The sequence below is a fragment of the Dermacentor andersoni genome, chromosome 11, assembly GCF_023375885.2.
Source record: "Dermacentor andersoni chromosome 11, qqDerAnde1_hic_scaffold, whole genome shotgun sequence".
Lineage (NCBI taxonomy): Eukaryota > Metazoa > Arthropoda > Arachnida > Ixodida > Ixodidae > Dermacentor > Dermacentor andersoni.
The window spans coordinates 72461871-72487086 of NC_092824.1; the positions used below are offsets into that span (position 1 = coordinate 72461871).

At 45.3% G+C, this 25216-nt stretch overlaps 1 protein-coding gene across 1 annotated transcript; it reads left to right on the forward strand.

Moving 5' to 3' along the window:
• The first annotated feature begins 1 nt into the window (after window position 1).
• Window positions 2–24829, forward strand: LOC140214277 (receptor-type tyrosine-protein phosphatase U-like). The gene is made up of 12 exons (XM_072285646.1): window positions 2–76; window positions 558–655; window positions 3370–3635; window positions 5456–5591; window positions 7869–8018; window positions 9389–9488; window positions 11456–11514; window positions 11768–11905; window positions 13310–13429; window positions 21228–21370; window positions 23709–23844; window positions 24707–24829. The coding sequence occupies exons 2-12, from the start codon at window positions 593–595 to the stop codon at window positions 24782–24784; spliced, it is 1389 nt and encodes a 462-aa protein (XP_072141747.1). The 5' UTR covers window positions 2–76; window positions 558–592; the 3' UTR covers window positions 24785–24829.
• The last annotated feature ends 387 nt before the right edge of the window (window positions 24830–25216 follow it).

Sequence of the window (25216 nt, forward strand, 5' to 3'; positions counted from 1 at the left end):
CGGGTAATTCATCTCATGTTGAGGGCTTCTTTCTTCTAGGGCTATTGCCGGCCGAAGCGGTACATCGCCACTCAAGGTACATCCCGACCTCTCGCACAGAAAGCTTTCTCTGCCCGCGTTCGTATCATTTATTTGAGTGAAGGTGTTGGATAAATAATTTTCTGATTTAGTGTGGCTTAAATATCGCAAAGCAATAAAATGTGAAGATTAATCAAAAATAAGTTAGCTGTGGTTGCCAACGGCAATATTTCTTGCCACTACTATGCGCCTGTTGGCTATGTGATATATATATATATATATATATATATATATATATATATATATATATATATATATATATATATATGTCATCGATCAATTATATATCATTTATTTCAAAAACTTCGAAGAAATAATACTTGAGTTTTTGCTGATTATATTCTTTCGGGAAAAAAGAACATTTCACACTAACGCCAAGAACGCAGTTGCACAGTCCAGCTTCATCTTAGAAACTTATTAAGCCAGACAGCGAGATATGGGTAAGCATTTCACAACCACTAAAAGCTTTTTCCTTACAGGCCCAAAGCCGCACACCGTAGAAGACTTTTGGCGCATGGTGTGGCAGGAGAATGTGTGCAAGGTTGTCATGCTCACTGGCCTCGTCGAAAACGGCAAGGTATGAAGACTCGGCCATACATTTTTATGTTCTAACGGGCGTCCGCTTGACAACCTATGTTTTTTACGTTTCGAAAGCAAGGCTACGTGGCACATTAAAGCTACCTTTAGGATTGTTTGATTATGTGAAACAATGCTCATGACGTAGGCACTTAAAAACGCGTCGTGGTTCGGCTGACAGTTCAAATCATTCACAAGTGAAGAATGCAGGAGATGTTCCACCCACTAGAAAAAAATTCACGCGGAAACAACTCTGGGAGTTCTCCAAGAACGCGTAGGCATTGTGCCACTAGCTCATCTCCATGCCGAACGGTGTCATTATCAATGGTATGGAACATGAGTCGACCAGTATAAACGAGAGCGGTGCGGCGACACGAACTGCTGCGGACGGCGGGGCAAGGTGAATTGGTGACGCAAGCAAACCACTGCAAGTGGCCGTACCGGGTGCGCTGATTACGTTCCGATCATTATAAGCAGTTATCGCTCTTCAGCGCCTTATTAATCCGCGTCAAACCATTACCAATTGTGATCAAACGTACTCCGGCGGCGGCTGCATATAGCGCGTCGAGTGCTGATAGCTTCTTGTGCGCTGTGTGCTCGCCGCTCAGTTCTCGTTGAAGCCAGAGGCAGCACGAAGGTCAATTCGCTCTCGCTGCTGCGGCCCAATCTTGAAAGCGATCATCCTACGTGACAGACGGACGGGTTGCCTCGTTGGGTAGGCACAGAAATGCGTAAGCATTTACAGGATTTAATACACCTGCACTACTTCCCTCCAAGGAACAAGAAATATTTTCCCTTTGAAATGCCACTGGCATGACGAAGATGGAATGCTTCAATATTTCAGCAACATTGAGCATGTCAGAATTCCGCACGACACATGCGCACAGCCATGTTGTCACGTATGCGCAACTGCATGCAATGCGGGCAAGGCTGTATGGGTTTGAGCGACTTTTTGCACAGCAGAAATTCTAGACCAATACGTGGCCCATCAAACATTGTCACCAAAAAAAAAAAAAATCAATATACGCTTTCTGACGCAAGAACACCTCTAGATATTGCGTTTATATTACACGAAGCTGTCATTCAGTGGATGTGGCAGTTTAAAAGTAAGTTCACTGCGAGAAAAGCAACCCTAATATTGTCGACATATTAGGGCGATTAGCATTATGCTTTTCGGTATGTCCTTTGACATCTAACGTCTACCACGCCAACTTGGGCCACTCAGAAAGGTGGATGGCTCGGCTAGTTAACCATGCACTCTTAGGCAGTGGGAAATAAGGTAGACGGAGGGGAAGTACCTGATTTCGTGCTGTCCAAGTCCAGAATGCGTTGCCAACTGGCCCAGCAATCCACCTTTCCGAAGTACAATCTACGGGATACGGTTTCCCCTTCAAATATGAATTCCTGCACTGTGAAGGCATGACACTTCGTAATTGATGAATCACTGTGTAGGAGGTGTAGGCTATTATATGCTGGAACATTTGATTCGAGGCTGTGTGACCACGCTTCGCGAGGATTCAGCTTCTTGGCAGATCCTGCGTACCGTAAACTTTTGCGGTTGACTGTACATCACTAGTTCTCTGGGCTCTTTTCCGTGTATTAATTTTTCTCTGCGCTGTGCCTGTGTTTTCTTCCACTCCAGCTACGTTCTTCCCGCGCTGCCTAAATCAAGAATTGGGCCACTCAACGTGTACCACTGGGTATGTGCCCGAGTAGTTAACTTGGGAATAGACAACTTAGAACATTAGGTGCGTGCAACTGGACACGTGCGACTGTGCTTATGCCCGGATAGGCAGTTTGGGTCACTGGGCATGTGAACATTCTTGGCCAATACTGCAGAGTGGGCATGTGCAACTGGCTAGGTGGGTACCGGATAGACTACAGAACAAGATGCAAGAATTGAAGAAGTCGCCAACAGAAAGTTGAACATGTCAGCTACAGACAAGTGAAAAACATGGCATCCAAAGCAGACGAGTGTGGTAAAAGAACTGAACTGAACCTTGGCTCAGATCTTTGGCTGAACTGAAGGTGGTTGCCGATGTTCCACATCCGCAGCCAAGGTTTGTGAGTGGTGCCGCTGGCTAACACTTCCAGGGTTAGTTCTAGTAGTAACACATAAATACCCCAGAAAGTAGACGGGAAAGCGGCGCCGCGGTAGCTCAATCGGTAGAGTATCGCACGCGTAATGCGAAGACGTGGGGTCGTTCCCCACCTGTGGCAAGTTGTTCTTTCATCCACTATTATTTCCATTATTTATCATTTCTTAAATTCAATTAGTAAGCACAAGTAATGTCCCCTGTGTTTTGTTAAGGGAGTGTGATACATAAAGAAAGCATGTGATACACGTCCCGTAAACTTATCTTGTTTTTAAAGTGGGTAATATGTTTACGAACATAAGCACGTTATGCTGTGTGGACTGGTGTGGCCCTTTGTAGTAAATAAAAAATAAATACACTTCTGCAACGTCGCTCTGTGGCTGCCATTGGTGTCTACGTCGTGTAGAGACGTGCTCAGGTATAAGCACGTTCACACGCATAGATCCCATTTCAAGCGAAGCACACGAGGGCAATTTAGTTTTTTTTCTTCGTTGCAGCGGTTGTCAAGTTTTAAGACAGAAGCTACGCGTTCCAACTAGTTTCATCGCTTCGTGTAGTTACGCTACTGTTAACACGCAAACTGATCTTCCTTTTTTTACCGTCGCCTATATTGTCGCAGACCAAGTGTGAAAAGTACTGGCCGGAGAAAACAGCCACCTACGGAGACGTGCAAGTACACTTTATCACCGAGGAGACGTTCCCAGAGTACACCATCCACCAGTTGCACATCACGCTCGCCGACACCACCCGCGAGGTGAAGCACTTCCACCTGACGTCGTGGCCCGATCACGGAGTGCCCCTATACCCCAACGCACTGCTGACCTTCCGGAAGAAGGTCAACCAGTACCGGACGTTCAACGAGGCGCCAGTGGTGGTACATTGCAGGCAAGCACGCGAAAACGAGCCCAACGGCCCGACTATACTCGTGTTAAAAGTGGGGAAACGGTGTTCCTACGCAGTGCAATATAATTTACGCCGTTAAACGTGAATGAGGGTGTACATTATTTTACAGGGCGAGTGTGCTCGCGTTATGTGCCATGCGTTGTAGATCTTTTCGTGAGGGCAAAAGTGGGGGTGTCGCCTTGCCTGGACAGAATCGTAATGGCCGCTATAAGCTTACTGACGCGGATCCAAGTTGTGGACGTAGAAGTTGGTAAAAGCGCACGCGCATCCATTCTCTTAGATCGGCAGAATGCGGGCAACTGCTGCGCCACTATCAGTAACGCAGTCTAATAACGGGTGCCTTGGCCCGCGAAATTTTGCTGCAGAGAGCGCCTGAGGTGCGTGAACATGAGATAGATACTTTTGTTAGCGAGGGACTTATGTTACAGTCGCGCTTTCCGCGTCGCTGCGAAGACGGTGCTTCGGCGGTTGAAGGGTCCTACATATAGTCTGGCCGTGGACCTTGTAATGCTGAATAGGCCGATTGTTGCGAGATAACCGAAACTAACCTGCATGTTCTTGCGGATTTCTTTGGGTAAGAGAGCCTAAGTTGGCCGATTGCTGATAAATTCTGTGACCTTAAAGTTCAGGCGTTCGCTTTCCAAACAGCACAGTTACGGTGTTTCTAGTGGACGTACACCTCCATGTCTCGCTCTTAGGAAGAACTACTGTACTGTGTACTTCGGCGTTACCATAAGGAATGTCCTTTGGTCGCAGTTTGGTGACTACAATTGTTGAAATAGGGGCATTGGTTGTTTGTGGACTATATTACCGTAAAATTAAAGTCTACGTTGGGGTGCGCAAGGCGAGCATAAAGGTTGACGGCGGTAGTGATATGGCGATGTGCGTTCAGAATATGGCGCAGGGTCTGTATGCCTGCGTTCGCAATCATTTACTACGCTATGGTCCTATAGGGGTGCCTTGATATGACGTCTCACCTTAAGGGGCATTAAAGCCGTGTGTGGCGAGCTAGCGCCCTCTATAAAGACAAAAATAACAGTGGCTAAGTAGTAAAAGCTTCCCTGCTCTAAAACACCGGATAGATGGCGAAAATCGCTGAGGTTAATTTCTTTTCTTTTTTACTCTGGGCGCCAACAGCACTAATATCGGGCACTTGTAGCCTCTGCTGTGGAAGCTTTACTGTCAGATAAGTAACCACTAAAGTGGGAGGCAAATCCAAAGCAGTGCACAAGCACAGGGTGAGGTAAAGAAAGAGATGACGCAGCGCTGGACGAATATGGTACTCTTGCTAAGAGAGGCAGGTAATATTTGGTCCATGAGGTGGCAAAACACATACGATTAACGGCACACTCTGTTCGGCTTTCTAGTGGTTCAGTCCTGTGACATGTCATTTGATTCTTTTCTTGCATCCTCTGTGCCGCAGTTAAATATCTGTTTTACGCGGATACAAGTGACTGTGAACGGTGACTACTACGTCGTTCATCTTCCTAGATGAATGACGTACTAGTCACCATTCGCAGTCAGTTGTATCCGGGTAAAACACATATTTAACTGAAAAATTTTAACTATTTAACCGTAAAATGCTCACTGATTTCGGCCTCCTCATCGCTTCACATTATATTGCGACGTGTCCTGACTGAGAACCAGACGTTCAGTGCGAATACCTGATAACTTGAGAAAGAACAAAAATATTTCTTCATGTACTTGTTTAAGCGCGACTATCCAGTGATGAGGGCACAAGTTCGCGTTAGTAAGAAGCAAATCCGCCATCCTGTTTGTTTCTTTTTTTTTTTTTTTTGCAGTGCCGGCGTGGGCCGCACTGGCGCGTACATCCTCCTGGAGAACCTCATAGAGCAAGCGCAATCCGAGGGCGTGGTGGACGTTATCGGCCAACTGGCAGCGATGCGCCACAACCGGATGAACGTAGTCGAGACGCTGGTAAGACTTCCATCAACAGCCTAATGGCTCATAATGGACCTTGGATCAAACAGGATGACACAAGAAGGAGGCAAGACAAGGCGCTTACTACGACGCGTGCTCTTAATTTATTGGCTTTTATAAGTAAAGCTGTGAAGTATTAAAGATGCCAAGTGGGAGTAGCGCCTTGTCCTGTCTCCTTCTTTGGTCCTCTTTGTGCTAAAGTTTAACAGGAATTCGCATCTACTGGATAGTCAAAGCACTCTGCTGAGAACAGTCGTTTTGCCTGGCCTGCTTCGTCAAACGCGGAATTGAACTGAGCTGCGGACAAGTGCCACCGCCCGAATTTCGGCGGGATCGAGAAATTGGTTCAACTTACCCGAAAATTTAACTGAAGGATGTCCGCTTAAGCCGTTCGCGCCTTTTGCAAGTTTTGAGCGCAATCGACCTAATATACGAATGGTGGTAACCGTCGTCAAATAAAGTTAGGTCAACTGCATTGTTTCCATGGCAGAATACACAACAATTTGCACCAGACATATGTTGCGCCAGAGACCAGGAATCGCGGAAAAATTTCTTCCTGTCGTTGTTGAAGTCACAATTTAAACCTTTGACAGCCGTAAAACCTTCTTTTTTTAAATACGCATTTAAACAATTGAAGCAAATTTAAGCCGTGTACGTCAACACGTTGCTCTCTAGAGATCATATTGGAGATCAATTAAAACGCAGTTGAACGTAAATATTCATTCAATATACCAACATTTTGTGCACGAGAGGCTGGCAGTAAAATAAAATTTTTGACGACTGGCACCGAAACAAACGGGCAGTAGCGCTGCGCATTAGGAGAGCGCTTTAATAACGCTTAGGCTTCAAGTTCTATCGAGACGACGCTTTCGCTGACTGACCTATGATGAAACGCAAGATCGTGTGCTCTTTCGAATGCCTATTCGCAGGTGTCTTAAGGTACGCGTACTCGACCTATAACAGCATAGGTGGATGTCTCCTGTTTTTGAACATGCTTACTTTCTTTGCCTCAGAAATCGTTTGCGAGTTGTTTAGAGCAAGAACTATAGGAAAGGTCACGATACACATAGCACACGAGCGACCACAATAGTCGTATGTAAAGATGCGACGTAACTCATAGAATTGGTTGTTCGTGGCTGTGAATTGTGATTACTGTGAATGAGAAATGCATGGATGGTAGAATTAAACAAGTAGTCTTGGGACGACAATCAGTATACTTAGTGTTTACATAATGTGAGTGCGCTTTATTGCTCGCTCCTCTTCTTCAAGAGTCGGCAACTTGAAAAAGAGGAAAAGTCAGTAGCTATATTAGTGGGTTTATCGACGATAGTGTCGCGTTATTAGTGATAGCAAAACGGAGATAAAATATTTTCGGGTGACGTGGATTCATAGCAGCGACGAACACACACACAAAAAAAGCAAAAACGGCGCGAGAATCGTCACCACATTCATGGCAACACAGTTTCACAAATAAGCTTTTCAATCAGTAGATTAAGCTCACTCAAGTAAAGCTGGGCTCAAGGCGTATCTGCCAAAAAAAGTATTCTGCTGATAACCTTACTTTCGAGAAGGCAGGCTTTGCTTGTAAAGTTATAAGAATGTCGGTGCATCTAACCTCATGTTTCGGAGTGGTCATGCCGAAGCTGACGCTATGTAGTTGCAGAATCCCTACTTATTGAATTGGACTTGACCTCTGACAAGCTTCAATTGTGCCGTTGGAATATCTGGGCTGAATAACTAGAGCGTAATTATTTAAAGGGAATTTACGCTAACATCGGCTTTTTTCTCGCAATTTATGCTGCCATTACTGCTGCTCAGTTTGGGCGGGAAAATTTTGTCCAGAATGCATTTACTTCTAATAAATAGACAGAGTCATTGCTGAAAAAAGCTATAACGCAGAATATTGCAGCCACTGATTTAATAAGAAAAGAACAAAACTGCTCATTAACAAGCGACAAAAAATGACAGGGAATGCTTACTTCAATTAGGTTTCTGTACCTATAGATCTTAGGGAAAAGATAGCTGAAATATATTGCACTGCTGTCGCCGTCGTCGTTCCATATCGAAGTGAGGAAAGTCACCTTATTACCAACACAAAAATTTATTTCCTGCAATTTCTGATGTTATCAGTGTTACGAGGCTGAAAAAGACACTTCCATGGCTAGTGTGTCGCCTATACATCAATACAATAAACTCAAGTAGCGTCGTTTGTGCGAGAGTGCTTTGTTTTTCTGATTAGCCAATAAGACAGTGCATCGCTTCTCGTGATTCCAGGAGCAGTACAACTTCGTCCATCGAGCGTTGATGGAGAGCGTGTGCATCCGGGACCACAGCGTTCCCTGCAGCAAGATATCCGACCGTTACCGGGAGCTACTAGTAGTGGACGAGTCGACGGGAAAGAACAACTCCGCTAAGGAGTTCGAGGTGGGGAATCGAGCGGAATTAGGATGGTTGTTCCGACGGACTTCTTTGATACGCGTGAAGCATGCACGCGCGCTTTGATGTGATACGTACAAGCGCGCTTACGTAACGCTGTCGCTGTGCCTGTAGATGGCCTTTGGTTTGACTATAGCATCAGGGTAATAAAGTCGTGTCACGCAGTTGCTACCTAGGCATGTACCCAAACTCAGCACAGCCGAGGTGGTTTCCTATCTCCCCGATGGCGCTCTGTCTGCCTTCAACGTTGACAGCTCTTCAGAAGTGCAAGGGGGAGGATGAAACGGGCGGTGTTGGCTGCAGGCAGATCCAGCCTTGCAAAAGCGGGGCGGCAATTGTTCCACCCCAGCGTCAAATGTTAACATACATTGGATAGGTATATGCCTCAGTGCATGCATGCGGCGTGTGGATCTATGTCCCTTATCCCTTACACTGTTAAAGGAGATAAGCAAAGCGGGGAGGCAAAGGTAGGATGCCTCCATTCCACCAAGTACAATCTTACTACAAAATTCCATTAGTGGCTATTAGCAAGCGCCTTATAAACGTCACCACTCGCTGACCAAGTCAGTCCAAGAAATTTCAGTAGCTGATGGTATATCTCCCCTCTGAAATTGCAGCGCGCAGCAAGATTATGTCCTTATGGTATCGGAGGAAATTTTAAATCCAGCCAGACCAGATCCTATGTACCCTCACAGGCAGTGACAACTCAGAGTGTATGCATGTATAAACTCTTGGCACTGCCTGGCGCTGGTGAGATTACCTAACGAAGCGGCTGTCGCATCTTTGCCACGTCTTATGGAAATTAAATGTGTGCTGTGGGTGAAGGTAATGCCGGAAAACCATACGGGTGTTCTCGGAAAGCCTCTGGTTGAAGCTGAAACCTGGGACCTGACTGATGCACTCTGAAGTCCAGTATCCGATCTTGTGTACAGCTCGACGGATTCAAGTACGCCTAAGTGGCTCCGTGGTTCACGTATGTTTGTTGTTGATCGTGAAATACGGTTCAGCTATAATGAGTCATTTTTCCCCGAGAAAGTTTGAGAACAGCTTCAAAAAATTAGAAATGGGTTATATTAGGCGCTCGTACTGTCTAATCTTGTCCCACCTTCTAGCGCTGTCCCAAAGTGTTCCCGTATATGTATGAACCAACAAGCGCACCTTGGGACCGTCCGGCAATTTATTTTTCCAGGCCCTCGTAAGTTCTCGTGCAAAAAATTTGAGGCAATTGGGTCAGTGATTCGACTAACCTACTAGATATTGCTTTATATATAGACTGAAATGCTATAAAAGCCGCAGTATTTGAGCATAGCGGAGACTGCGAAAGAGACCGTGTTGTCCTTTTTACCTGCTTGTTGTAGGAACTCAAGTCTCTGAAACCATGGTTTACGCCTGCAGATTTCACAACAGCAAACGACCCCGTAAACCTAAGGAAAAGTCGGGACACTTCAGTCCTTGCAGGTGAGCTGATTCCTTTATGCTTTCTAGGAGTAAAATTTGTTAACCATGATTAAATTAACATATCTATATGTCCATGAGGCAAACCAATTTTGATATCCAGATATTGTAACCTGTGCAGCTACAAGTGCAGTGATTCACTCTAGAGAATGCTTAGCTGTCACTTTAAAGGGCTTTATCTGGCCTCGCATCGCCGACAGCGATTTTCTTGGCGGAAATAGGCCAGTTATTTTGTACCTCGTTTGCCGTTCCCGAATATTTTGCAGTTATGTTACTTTATTTCTATCGTGTAGGCGTTGATAAGAACAATATAACGATGAGAACGACGAAGTTGGCTTTTTGGCAACGCGTATGAAAGCACCCAGCGAAAACAAATATACTCGTAATGACTTATCGTCTAGTTTGGGTTAAACTGAACCCGCATTCAATTTATTAGTGCAGTTTTGCTTGCATATACGCTACCGACGGTTGCTTTACTTGTTCGGTTTTAACAACAATATTTTGTAAAAGTGTGTTCACAACAAACATGGCCGCAGATTGACTCGAATATAGTGCCAGACCGTGTAAAAGCCCCAAAGGTGTGACATTACCGATCATCATCATGTTAGCCTTGCAAGTTATTTTCGAGCGATGTCTAAAGAATACAGTAAGAAAGAGAGAGAGAGAGAGAGAGAAAATGCGCTTCAAAGGTGAAGAGAGCTCGGGCTGAGTGGGAAGAGAGGCCGTAGAGGGGCTCAGCATTCCATTAATCTATACCTTGCATTGGAAACTCTAAGGTGAGAAAAGCACCTCTTCGTATTTTTCTAAACCTCTCGACAATACTACAACACAAGTGTTCCCTCTACAAGCGCACATAAGTGATGCACCGAAGTGAGATATAATGCGCAACCGCAAAACAAATTAGTAGATTGCGGGAACGTACACTGTTGTATTCAATGATGTTTCAGAATGTGCATGAATAGTTTTTTATTTCAACTATATGTCGGCACTTTCTTCTTTTAGAACTTGGTATACTTATTTCGCGTTCATGTTCTCACTACTTCGAAGAATGAAAGCCTCACTCCTTCGTGCGTATTTGTGAGCGTGTCATTCCTGTTTCTGAAACAAACTTAGGTATACCTATGACATAAGCAAAATTTGTTTCAGCTGAAACTTTTTTTTTTGGAGGGGGGGGGGGGGGGAGGGGAAGGCGGAGGGGACTGCAACCCTTACCCTCGATACAAAAAATTTGTTTTAGTTGAATATTACCAAAGGTAATAATTTGTTTTATTTATTTTTGATCCTATATGAGGAAGTTAGTGAAAAGGAGCAGCCGTCGCAGTGAGCCGCGACAACCTCTGAACCTGTTTCTTTTTTTCAATAAAAAAAAAAAGTCACCAATGTCCTGAACTCTCGCTTCCTTTGCGTAAAGGAAACGCATAATCATGCATTGGAAGCGGCGAAACTATGGTACACTCTATCGTAAGGGTCGATACTAAGACGCCTAAATGTTAGGCACGAGGAATGCAGTATTTCATTAGGTCCCATCGTACGATAAAACTGCAGTTTTCATGCGTGAGGTTATAAATTTAGGGAAGAAAAAAACGTTGCGTTTTTGAACGGTAGTCTGTTTTGCCTCTCAATGACCGTCATGACTCTGTGGCATAATCGTCGTTGCAGTGCAATGTCATCGGTAGACGTTCTCCGCAATGATGAAGATCGGAGAATGCAGCACTTCAGGCGCTGTACAAATTCTTTCAGACCCCGATAATAATAATAATAATAATAATAATAATAATAATAATAATAATAATAATAATAATAATAATCCGCTTGTCACTATAACGGAAGTCACAGATGATCATGCGGCCTGGGTAAAACAGTCCAAACTTTCTGCAGATAGCATTTCTTTGCATTCCCTCTTGCCAAATGTTCCACAACAGCCCTTGTTTATGCGATTTTCAACATAAGTATATGTCCTTTCTTTGCAGCGGACCGGTGTCGACCGCTTTTGAGGGACGGGACATTTGTAAACGCTGTCTACGTGAACGTAAGCAAAACCCTTGATGCCACTTCACTAAATACTATGAATACGCCAAATACGTTGGAATAGATATATGAACTAGTGTTACAACTAACGTTATGGTCATTGTAATCACTGCTTGCATGTTGCTTTGACGTTTTTAAAGTCGTAAAGCGCATGTACGCTTTTCACAACAGTAGATCGGTTAAGTTGAACCAGATATTCCTATGTGCGCGAGCAGTATTTCAACGTGCATCGCCCTGCGCTCCCTCGAAAACAGGGTTTTCACAAGAAAGACAAGTTCCTGGTGACGCAGACGCCGTCCAGCAGGGATGTCGACGACTTCTGGAAATTGGTCGTCGAGTCTGGGACAAGGACTATCGTCACCCTGGACGTGTTTAGCGATGACGCTGATGTGGTGGGTGTTTGTGCACTTTACACAGAAAGGGCGCGCGAGCTTTTATTGGGGCGCCGCAGCTGCTAAGCGACCTTGCGGCGAAAATGCACCGCGCTTATAACGAAAATGCAAGATGACCTCGTGTGGTTCGAGGATATCCTTTAAATATAATATTAGGATAGTTTCACTGCCGGCCACTGCGAGAAAGTTGATTCCTGTTTAACTTCCACAGCGCATGACGAGCTACGTGCGTGCTTACTGTTTCTACTGCGTCCGCTACCAGACCCACATGTGCGACGTAAACACAGCTGGTGAAGTCCCAGCTCTCGCTGCTCTACAGGGTAGCGGGTAGTTAACTACTCTCACATTACGGAAACATAAAAAAAAAGAAGAAGAAAGAGGAACAGCGAGCGTACGTGTGAGAGGAAGAAAATGATGCTGACAATATTGAGAAGATGAACGTGCGTGTTTAGGTGCTGCTATTGAGGTCGTATGACATGCTGGAAGCTGGAGGAATGAACATATACATAAATCATGTAGCAGGAGCAGCAGCAGGTGGGTACGATCTAGCGTACGGCCAACCTTGAAGCGTTTACAGCCCATAGAAATTTAAGCCTCGTTTTATGCTCCTGGTTCCTTTTTTTTTATTCGAGAATTGTGGCCACGCGCAAAATATATGTCACACGCTGAAAAGAACTCGCGTCGTCTTCAGATCGGAGCTGGGACCGTGACATTGATGACGAACACTTCACCATGAAGCTAATGCTGCTGGTGGCAAAACAATGCATAATTGCGCAAAACCAGCTACAATACCGCGACTGAAAACCGCGGTTTGCTTCTCTGTGGCGCAATATGCCTCGGTGTTCGTATCGGACACTCTATGAGTGTCACAAGAGTAGCGGCTTTGGCCGAGCATGAACACATGAAGCCAACAGATAATAACGCTGCGAAAGGCATAGATGAAATTATCTGATGGTCTAAATTTAAATGCATAGAATAACAAGAAAAGCCCTATGCTAGTCTAATTCCCGTCGCATGTGGCCAAACATAGAAGGTATTCCTGTCGCTGCTCGCGCTGACGCCGTAGTCAAAGTGACGGCTTCTAGAAAATTCTAGAAATAGAGGAATAAAAAGACCAAGAAAGGATGAAACAAAATTTGAAAAGAGGATTCCATTTTCTGTCAAAATATTCAGTTTGTTAACTTTTTCCCTGTCTCTGGAGAACTTCGGCACAGATGATGCAGTGTGTTTACATCGCCTGCAGGTCAATGCCGCTAGGAGAAAAGCATCTGCGGGTCGTTTTCACTATAGTTCACCTAAGCAAGTGTATTTACTCATAGTGGGACAACCTCCAGGACTTGCTAAGTTCGGCTGTGGTTCCGTACAAACGCAACCCCTTACTTTATTTGTTTCTGTGCGCTGCAGGTGCAATTTTGGCCAACAAGCGGCTCGGCCCGGTACGGCGATCACAGGGTGGAGTGCACAGAAACCCGAAATGCGAACGACATGACCGTGCGAGCCTTCAAAGTTACACCAAAGCACAAGGTACCAATCAGATGATTCGTGATGCGTCATGACTGAAATGGGAATGAGATGAATCGCAATATGGTACAACGATGGCCAATTACGTTACGAAGAAGAAAAAAAACATGCATGAAGTTTAAAGTGGTGCATACTATTTTACGGAAGCGTTAGAATACCGTCATATTGGCCTTTTTAACGCTGCCAGCCAAACGTACAACGTTATAGTGAATTCATGTGCACGATAATAATTGCAGGATGTATTCACGGCCATGTTATTTTTACGTCACTAAGAACAATATTAAGAAACCTTTCGTGTAACTACCAAATGTACCAGCGCCCATGAATTGAAAATCAGACGGTCAGTATAGAGTGCACCAGTTAACGCTAGCAAAAAAAATATATATATATATATAAACCTGGTGCAAGATACATTTACATGACCTAAGGAGTTCGGTCGTCAGAGGTCTGACAACCGAACTACGTAGGTCTTGTAATTGTGTCTTCCACCGGGATTTACATTTTTCTTTCTTTGAAAAACTTGGCTAATATTAGTTGGGACATACGGTATAGTCAATTTACACTATATCAACGCGGAAACGAATAATAGTACCTTGTAAGTGGGCTGAACAGAGAGATGTGATGTGATAACTTTATTTGGAATCCGGCGATTGGGAGGCCCGGGCCTGGGGCCGCCTAGATGGCCACTGGGAGCTGCTGCTCCCGTGCGGCTTCCTTGGCTCGCTGGACGGCCCAAAGTTGGTCTTGGAGTTCCGAGCTGAGCAGCACGGCCGACCACCGCGCCCGTAGATTTTCTGGGGAGACTGCCATTTTATTTTGGTATATTTCACAACCCCACAACATGTGTTGAAGGGTGGCTCTAACAGACTTGCAGAGCTTGCACATATCGCTCTCGTATATATCGGGGTAGAAAGTTTTTAGTTGCACGGGACTCGTATAAGTTTCTGTTTGTAGTCGCCTCCAAGTAACGGACTCAGCTCTGTTCAGTTTAGTGTGAGGCGGTGGTAATACTCGCCTCCGATTTTGATAGAATTTGGTAATATCGCTAAATCTTGTTAATATATCTTTTTCTCTCCAGATTTCCTCCTCCGCGTTCTCCTGACCGATGGAAGTCACTCTTTGCTCAGCTCGGCGAGTGAGACCTCGAGCTTCGCGGTGTGCTACCTCGTTGAGGTTGATTGCGGGAATGTCTAACGTCGTATGCGCTGGGAACCAGAGCAATTGCCTGCCGTTCTTCTCTGCATTGGAGAACTTTGCTTCATTGACTCTGATGATGTGCCATGCCTCAGGAGAGATTCTACCTTTTGCATAATTTCTAATGGCCACTTGAGAATCACTAATGATGTACTGAGCATTCGTGGAGACCAATGCTAGTGCAATGGCTACCTCCTCTGCGGTCTCGGAATGTTTGGTATTAACTGATACGCTTGTAAGGAGTTTTTGGGTGTGATCTACGATTACTGCTACATAGCTATTTCTGTCTGGGTATTCAGCAGCGTCTACGAAGGTTGCTCTGTCGTCTGACCCAAAGCTTCGGATAATTTTCTCTGCTCTATTCTTGCGTCTGCCGTCGTTGTAACCTGGATGCATGTTCTTGGGTATATTTGGTACTACGAGTTTGTCACGAATTTCTCTCTTTATCGTCCTCTTTTCCCCGTATAAATTGTGGTAATTCATTCCTAGTTTGCTTAGTATATGCCGTCCCGTTTTGGTTTTGGTTAGTCGCTCAGCTTGAGATGTTTGTTGTGCTTCTATGAGTTCGTCCAGTGTGTTGTGGAGTCCTAACCTTAGCAAGAGATCCGTGCTCGTACTGATGGGAATACCTAGTGCTAGTTTGTATGCTTTTTTTATCATGTTGTTAATTTTACGCTTTTCAGCTGCAAACCAATTGTGGAAGGCTGCTATGTATGTGATCTGACTGATTACGAATGATTGTATCAGCCGTATGATACTTTCTTCCTTCATACCTTGGTGCTTGTTAGTAATTCGTTTGATTAATCTCATGGTGTTTGTTACCTTTGTGTCTAACTTCTTTACGGTTTCCCTATTTGTGCCTTTGTTCTCGATTACCAGACCCAGCACTTTGAGCTGGTTGACTATTGGGATATGCCGCCCGTTCTTGGTGTGTAGCTTGATTTCCTCATGAGCCTTGTTTCTTTCGTATCCTTTGGGAGGCCTGCCTCTAAGTGTGGGGCGGTACAATAGAAGTTCAGATTTCTCTGCAGAGCATGTGAGGCCTGTTCCTATGAGGTGTTCCTCTACTGTGTTAATTGCAGTCTGGAGTCGTTGTTCTATTGATCCGTCGCTGCCATCACAGGTCCAGATAGTAATATCGTCCGCGTAGATTGTGTGATTCAGGGACTCTATGTGATTTAATTTTTCGGGGAGTCCCATCAAGACGAGATTAAACAGCATCGGCGAGATAACAGCGCCTTGCGGCGTGCCGGCCCCCCCTATGTCGATCTCGGGCGACTTGAGCCCTCCGACGGAGATGACTACTTTCCTATCTGATAGGAAGCTCTTGATGTAGTTATACGTCCGTTGCCCTAGTCCTATTCGTTCGATGTTTTCCAATATGGTTGCGTGGTTGGCATTATCGAAAGCTTTTTTAAGATCAAGGCCCAAGATGGCCCTTGTCGAGCGCGTTTTATAATCGATTATCTGATGCTTAAGTTGGAGCATAGCATCTTGTGTCGAAAGATTTTTGCGAAATCCTATCATTGTATCTGGGTATATGTTATTATCCTCTAAGAAGTTGTCTACTCTGTTTAAAATTACATGTTCCATTAATTTTCCGACGCAGGATGTTAGGGAGATTGGTCTGAGGTTGTCGATCTCAAGCTTCTTACCAGATTTTGGAATAAGCGTTATCATCGCTTTCTTCCATTGAGCTGGCACTTCTCCCTTTAGCCAACACTCGTTTATGTATTCTGTTAGTTTGGCTATCGATTCATCATCGAGGTTCCTGAGAGTCTTGTTGGTTATACCGTCCGGGCCTGGGGCGGATTTGGTGTTTAACTTTTGTACGGCCGCGCGGATTTCTGCCTCCGTGAGTTCCTCGTCTAATTTTGCGTTTGTATTCCCGTTGTAGCTAGGATAGATGCAAGGGGGTGCCTGGTTTAAGTATTTCTGCTGTAATTCATTGAGAAATTCCTCTTCTGTACCCTCATATGCGTGTATTAACTTATTAATGGCTTGCATGTGATTTTTCTTGTTATTGTCATGGTCAAGCAGGAACCTGAGCAGGTGCCAGGTTTTGCCGGTGCTTAATTGTCCGTCCATGGAATTACATATCTCGTCCCATTGTTGTTTGGTCAATTGCTTAGCATGTTCTTCTATTTTTTTGTTGAGGAGTGCTATGCGCTTTCTTAACTTTCTGTTATGCTTCTGACCGCTAAGTCTATTCTGAAGCGAGTGCTTAGCTTCCCACATGTGGAGAAGTCTGCTGTCGCATTTATCCAAGTTAGATTCAGGTGGTGCTATTTTTGTGGCAGCTTTGACGTCATCACTGAGCTCCTTAGTCCATTGTTCTATGTCTGCGATTGATCGTTGCTGTTTCGTCTCTCGCGTTCTACGAAATAGTTCCCAGTCTACTAATTTTATCTGTCGTTCCTTGGGTCTATTCGGCCCTTCTCTGACGTGTAACTCCAATATGCGGTGGTCACTACCCAAATCTTCCAGTGTGTTGTGCCACGTCGCCTTTTCAATATTCTTGGTAAAGGTTAGGTCTGGGGTTGTGTCCCTGTTTAGCGCCGTGCCTACTCTGGTCGGAGTGGCGGGGTCTGTGACGAGCGTGAGGCCTAATTCTTGCGAGTCGTTCCATAAGTTACTTCCTTTGTGCGGGGCATTAAAGTCTCCTCCTATAACTACCGGATTTTCTCCAGCAAGTCTGAGTGTTTTCTGGAATAGGTTCTTGAATTTGTGTTTATGTAGCATGGGGTTGCTATAAATGTTGAGCATAAATAAGCTACGTCCTGTCTTTTTTTGTGGGATGAGTTCCAATAGAATATTGTCAATGTGCGTTATGCCTGTGTTGTGCTGCACGCAAGTTATGTTTCTTTTTACCAGCGTAGTTAATGCCCTGGTGTCCCCTTCGGCATAGCCAAAAGATCTGTATCCTGCTAGCTTTGCAATCCCGTGTGTTTCCTGCAGAATTATGACGTCTGGTGTATCCTTGTCTTTTAAATACTGCTGCAAAACTGACTTTTTGTTTTCGTAACTTCTACAATTCCACTGCCATATCCTGAACCCTTTTTTAGCGCGCTTCATTTCGGGTGCGACCATGGGAGGGAGACGGGAGGTTGCAGAGAAGCTGATCTTATATAATTATGTGGTTGTGAAGTGGGTAATGATTGTGATGGTTCGGAGGCAACGGAGGGGAGTCCGTTACCTGGTGACTGGTTTGCCTCTAGGATGTCTAATCTACTCATAATTGCTGCTATTGCCTTAGCCATTTGATTCATCAATTCGTCCCGTTTTTCATTTGACTTTTGTATTTCTGCTAGGGTCTTTTGAATATCGGCTAATGCTTTATCTACCACTGCGATATCTTGTTTATCACTGATGGCTTGGGCCTTGCGTTTGAGTGGAGGGGGGTCATCCCCTCCGTCCATCTTATTGTCCGGGATTTCAGATGGCTCTTTCGTGCTCGCGTGTGGAGTGGGAGTTACCTGATTTATTTGGCTTTTTCCTTCCTTCAGAATTTTGATTTCATCGCTCATACGTGCTAGCAAAATCCTCAACTGCACGTTCTCGTGTTTTAGTTGCTTGATCTCGTTATTAATGGCAGTCTCCCCACCAGCCCCCGGGCGCACGCCATCGACCACGTCTGCCCAGCTCACCGTGTTAGTCTGGTTTGCTGAAGAGGATGGCCTAGTTCTGGACCTGGATCGGGATCGTGTCCCCGGTTGCCTGGAGCCGGACCGGGATAATGATCTGGTGGTGGATGGAGACCTTGTTCTCGATCTGGAGCGTCGTTCCCTGGCGTTTAGGAGGCCAGGCGTTCCGCGAGACTCTGCTCTGTCTTCTGTTGAGATAGCGTCTTCATGTTCTTCTTGTCGCTCTCGTTGCAGTCTGTGCCATTGTCTCTGTTTAACGATGAAGGGTTTTTTGAATTTGGCTTTGCACGTCTTGTCTGCGGTCGGATGGTCCTCGCCGCATAACTGACATTTAGGTTGGCACCTGTGGTCTTTATCTGGGTTTGATGTTCCACATCCCGCACAAATCTTGTTGTCAGGGTTTTTTTCTAATGGTTATAAGGCGATGGCTCACACTAACATTGCGAAGGTAATGGCGCCAAAATCGAGGGGGAACACTCACGAGAACATTTTTAGAACAGTATCGAGTGTTCCATTCGCGCGACTGAAAGGCACTAGAGCATGACAAACACGTTTCCTTGCTTCGCTTGCTTCACTTTGAATATGTGTCGTGCTTCTTGTGTCCGCGCTGCCAAAATGTGGTGTCGGAAATTTCAGGAAATAAATGGCTCCTTAGCCATGAAGGCAAAGCTACATGGTGAGACAGCATCTGTCTGCTCCCACTTCTCTTCTTGCCTTCACAATTTCTCTGTTCAGTGTGTGCCGACTACTAATCCAGACGCCACTCTCGCTGCTTGCTGCTGCTGTTCACGCTGTGCACGTCCAGCTATTCTCGCCACTGGTGAGCTTTAACGTGTCCGGTATTCCGGTATCGTTTGCGGATTACCGCGTTCGTGGAGGCGTTAACGCCAGCGGTCGGATTGGTGGCGCCACCTGGTAGTAGAGAGCTTGACCAGACAAACGCCGAGCTATTATTGCAGTTACCAAGTGTATTATTACCAAGTGCAGTTACCAAGCGCAGTTACCAAGCGCAGCGGCATGTTGCCTTATTAAATACATTTTTCGACAAGACCACTCATTGAACATGAAAACGTCTCCATATGACATTGTGGCTCGACGATGCGTCGGAAGGTGTCGCTACCAACGTGCGCAAACCCGGTATTACGCAAACACCCTTGCGTATACCGGTATACCGGACCCGCTAAAACTATCTATTGCCGCTGAATCTCTATTCCGCCTTCTCCATTCTTCGAAAGGCACGCTGTCCCGCTACAGCCAATGCTTCCGCTGCTGTGTGCTTGCTGCTGATGCTACTACTTTTGCAAATTCTGTCGACGTGGTCGTTCAGAAGATAAACACTCTCCAAAATGTCTGACACGTACTTTTTCGCACTGGTGTTTAAGGTGTCCAGTGTCTCTCGCAAAGGGCAAATGTGCTTTCGCAAGCATCGCTAGCCCATGGTCCAAATACATGTCGTAGCTAAAGGCATGAAAGCTTTAGAATTTATTCCGGCTATAAGGCAAAGGTATTCCCATTTGTTCTTATATTAGCTCCTCACGATCGGGGAATATTTTCTTGGGTCGCACCCACTTCACGTGTCTGTCACACGATGCCACGAAAACTGCGAAAGTTTCCTATGTGAAATGAAGTGTGCACACTGGTTATGCATAATTAGGCTGTACGAAAGAAAAAAAAAACATCTCTCCGATGCTACGCCTTTTTCGCCATTAGTCCTCCGCTATTGTTCGAAATCTTACGGGCCACACCCACTTTGCCTTTCTTTCACAGCACGGAAGAAAACCGCGAAAGTTCGCCACTCCGAAGTGACATGTACGCGCTAAAGATGCATTAGTATGCCGAACAAAATTGAATTTCTTTAGGAATAGCCGCAGACTGCCCCAAACCGAAGGGAAACACAAGATGTCTGCCCGCCGATCATTCTGGCATTAGCCACTCGGAGCTGCCGGAGATAATTTTTTTTTCTTTGCCAATAATTACAATTTTTGTGTGGTGGTATTACGTTGCGGAGCCCCTTCGGCACGTATACAACGTCGCTTTGCCAAGTATTCCTCCCTGAAAACCCATTATAGCGGCATTTTTAGCTTTTCATTGCATTCCGCCGTGATTTCAGATCAGTAATCGCATGCTAAGAAAGGAGAAGCGGGCCAATCAAAGACCCCTTCGCCACTCACCTTACCCGGTCTTCCACATTTACTGCGCTGGCTCGATCTCACCGGAATGTCACAGCAAACCCACCGGAACTTCTGCGCACTCTTCACTTCCTGTAAATCAATTCGATAAGAAAAGGCAAGCAATGTTATTTGCTTTGACAGCAAACAAAGGTGACTTCCTGTACACAAGTAGAACGTTTTATTCGACTCTTACGAGAGCCCGGCGAGCCATCTCCCAATGCTTATTGCATCGGCGGTTACTTAAATTTGACTTCAAGAGATCGGGATGGGCTAGTATTACGTTACGTGGCCCCTGTTCTTTCCAATATGAATTGGTTGCAACAGCAGATTTAGTGAACTACGTCGACCCGTACGTTGCACGCAAGGTACAGTGGAGATCACATCCATTTAATTTCAAACGGGAATCATATTGTAATGGCTTCGTTTAGCCTCATATGATGTAGGCTTGCCTGATCACGCCTGTCAAGGCTACACGGTGCGTGAGAGCTGCGCGAAGTGCAGCCTTCAGATTTCACAAGAGCTGGACACGTAGCAAGGGCTCGCGGGGCACCATGCAGCCGCAGCGGCTGCCATGCAAGTCCGAGACCCGCTGTATGTGAAATTGAACTGGGCTAGGGAGCAGAAGAAGTATATCGCAGATTAGCTGTCGCTCCTCATTTATCTATGCGCCAGTTCGGAATTCATCGTCTCGAGGACGGTTAAGTCATTAGGGAGAACGCACTGGCGCTTGATGTACTTGCGGAAGGATTTTACACAGCCACATCATTATTTACGTCAACGATTACTCTTCAGGGTCCAGGGTCGTCTGGACCGGTCACCGTGAGGCACTTTCACCGCAACACGTGGAATAGCGCGGAACAAATGGTCGACTTGGTGGACCACGTGGAACGTTGGCAGCAGCAGTCAGACGACAAGCTTATCATTGTACAGTGCAGGTAAGGGAGCGTGTCATATTGTTCCTTCTGGGGCCCAACCATGACATTGCATTTATTTATTTATTTATTTATTTATTGTTACATAGCATTGCAGAGTAAAGTGGTGAAACCAAACATGATAAATCTAAACATGCTTTCTTGAGTCTCAGTATTGCGCAATAAAAGAGCTTCTAGATATTAGCTAACCCTTCTGGAAAAGGTCTATTGTCAGAGATTGAAACAATTTTTTGCAGGAAGGTGGTTCCAATGTAGGGATGTGCATGGAATAAAACACGCACACACAAAATAATGATTTTGCATGGTTCCAATCCGGCTTAGTACTGATGACAGATGAAGTTTACATGAGTAGGAGGAGTAGTGTTTAATGAAGCGCAAAGAGGAGAGGTCGGCCTCGCGAGCCTGCTAATCCTCACTTGGATGAGGGGAAGTGGGAGATACTGGGAAGGTAATTATGATATGCTATACTGAACTACTATATGCATACTTTCCAATACGTGGATGCGCGTGTTACACACAGTACACGCAGGAGTAATCTTGTCTACAAAAGTAACGTTATCGCGCAAACACATTTCGCACTGTCTTCACGTATCACAGGTCCTAGAGACGACCATCTGAGCCGATCTCGCATAGACAGTTCAAGAGTGACCTTATGGTGCGTTGGGCATGGTCAACTCTTCTCCGCGCGCCCAAAATCTTTTTTTTTTCCGAAAAGAGGCGGGAGTCCAAGCAGGTGAACATTCTAGGTATACAGGTACGGGGAATTAAGGAAGCTAAGCATGCCTCGCTACGCGCTGAGCTGGGTTTAAAGGAAGGGTTGCCTGATATAACAGACGTCAAGGGCCGTTCTCTTGACTACAACTGCAGCCTGCAGGATCAAACTGTAACCATTACGAGTGTAAGCATATTATGTGAAACAAGACTCAAGGAGAAGGATATGTCTGTTGTCAAATTAACTTTGGGCATGTACAGTTCTCGGCAATTGAAACGCGATACTCGGACAACATGGCGGCCGGTGCTTTTGCAGCGCCCCCGGTGAGCGCTGGGTAAGTGCTGTGTGGTCAGTGGAAAGCGGGTAAAGCGCAGTGAAAACGCATTGCAAAAGCTCTCGCTTTTATGTGATACAAAAATGCATCAACTCCGTGCCTCCAGTGGACACCGGTGGCGCAAGAAGAGGACCTTAAGCCATGCGCTCCGAGGGAGCATTACACGCATACAACGAACGAAATTTTAAGCCAAGGTAATCATGTGATAAAACAAATGAGTTTCGTTAGGGAAACATAAAAAATTGGCGGATGAAAGAGAACGTGGGCCTTAAAGAGAAGAAATAGTACCGCTGACCAGATAAAACACCACGAGTTCACAATTTCCTATCATCAGTTATGACGAACAAGCGTAATTCCAAAAGAGAGTACCACGCATACAGCTCACCGCAAAAGAATGAAGTTATGTCGGCTGTTATTGGGAACGGTCGTTGAGATTATTGCTTTTTTTTTGAGACAGGCTGTACAATAGGTGCCATTAGACCCCGCGTTTTTTTTCCCGACGGCTCTACAGGAGTATAATGGGGAACCTAAGGCAAAAATTTTCTGAACAAGCGTCACAGCATGAGCAGGTGTCAGAACTTGCGAGATAATAGTTTTACCTGGCGAAATCTTTTTAAATAGTGACGGCCAGGGTAATCGGTAATACCGAAGTGAAGGTATACACACTGCAGGAAACATTTCGCTATAACCTTTGTGCCTAGCAATGAACACGTCGACGAACTGAGATGAAATGCACTGCTGTTAAAAAAAATATCGCTTCTTGCTTTGCATTTGTTTTACGATGAAGTAACATTAAGTGGAACAAAAGTGCATTTCCCTAAAGATCTCGAGCAGTTATTTTGCAAAAGAAGTGCTACATCGCACAATTACTATAGCAAGCGTTAAACATAGAGTACACGCGGTCTTCATTTCTGCAATAACATGTCGACTGAAGTAGTTAACTATAGTTTTATCAGTGAAGTGTCGGTAATAATCTTATTGAATATCATCTCACACAGTTTGATGTCGCGAACAGTTCGGTTAGCAAAGAATGATGATTTGTGTCAAATTACGTGTATCTAATATCCTGAATCAGCCGTCGATGAAATGCCGTAAATTTACTCCGCTTACATAGCATCCGTACGGCTGCTTATACTAAGTCACCCAGTCAAACTCGCAGCTCTTCCGTCACACACGTCTTCGATTTACTGCTCCCCGCTTAATTTTACAAGTGTCTTTGCTAGATCAACTAGGGCTTATGGTTTGAAGTCAAGGTTAACGCATCGTGAAACTAGCGCCATGCTCTCGTTCCACAGGAACGGCTGCTTCGCCAGCGGACTGTTCTGCTGCAGCTTGCTCGTCTTGGAGAAGCTGAAGGACGAGCAGGAAGTAGACGTGTTCTACGCGACGAGGATTGTTCGAGAAAACCGGCCGCAGTTCATCCTGGACAGCGTAAGACGTTCGTCGCGTCCATTGCGGCGTTGCCTGAGAAATATTTCACATGAACCAAACCCTGGGCCTTGGTGGCTATGACATTCAGCTGTCTAGCACGAGGTCGAAAGCTCCAAAACCGGCCTCTCGTCGCTGTCACATATCGTCAGGACTATAAATTTGCGGGAAATGTTCGATCAATCGGTCGATCGATCGATCGATCAATCGGTCGATCGATCGATCGATCGATCAATCGATCGATCAAGACGAAAGGTCATTTGTGACCAGGTCATTTGTGACTGCTTTTTCTTGTTAAATTAGATGTTCTCTTTTATGTTGATGGTATTCTCTACGCACATATCGTGTGTTTGAAGTATAACCATAACGGCCAAGACAGCCACACACGCATGTACAAGCAAATAAACAAACGTCCCTGAGGACTATTATTATTGCAAACACTTCCTCAGCGGAAGAGATAGTGGCATGGAAACAAGAAACTAAAAAGGAGGATAGGCATAAAGCACCTCATCAACACAAAAGATGAAAACGCTTGTTCGTACACTCTCCTTCCTAAAAGATTCCGGTAGTTTAGAACATTTGTTATGATCACCTCGCACAAATGTAACAATCCACTCCTCACGCAAAACCCCGCACAAGGGAAATTTTAGGTGTCAATAAATGTAAAATGGTCAGCGCCCTTTCTGTCGAGCAATTGTTGCTTATAAACAACTTGACGATTACGGCTACTCTCTCATTTTCAGGCTCCTTGCAGGACGTATAGTCACTATCGGTTACAAGTAGCGAGCACAGATCAAGTAATCAGAATCTGTCCTTGCAAAAGCGAGCCAAGAGCTCACTCGCATGTCTTCTTTTTTTTTTTCAGGACCAGTACAAGTTCTGCTACGACGTTGCTATGGCCTACCTCGAGTCCTTCGAGATGTACGCGAACTTCCGCCAGTGATAAAGTCTGTACAGACGTGTCACTAAGTAAAGGTTGTGTTTACAACACGTGTCATGCGTCACATTGAAAGCGCTGGCCTATACGATTATGGTCACAATCACCATCCGCCTCTCAAGTTCAGTGCGTGACGTAGGCGCGACCCCAGAAATCTTCATTTGGCCACGCCCTACGCCAACGTAGCCCAACCAATGGCCCTGTCACTATTCTAGTCTTGCTCTATCGCCCCCTACTATGCAGTTCCTTCTATTTGGTGCCCCATTTCATTATTACAGCACCAGTTATCTGTTCTACGAACTACGTGACTTCCAGTGCCTGACTTTCTGAACTATTTCCTTGCTCCCTAACTGCAACACATTTCTAGTCTAAGAAATCGTTAAATTTGAATGCAGGTTTTCCGAAACACTGCCGGTCATTATTCACTCCGGCAATATT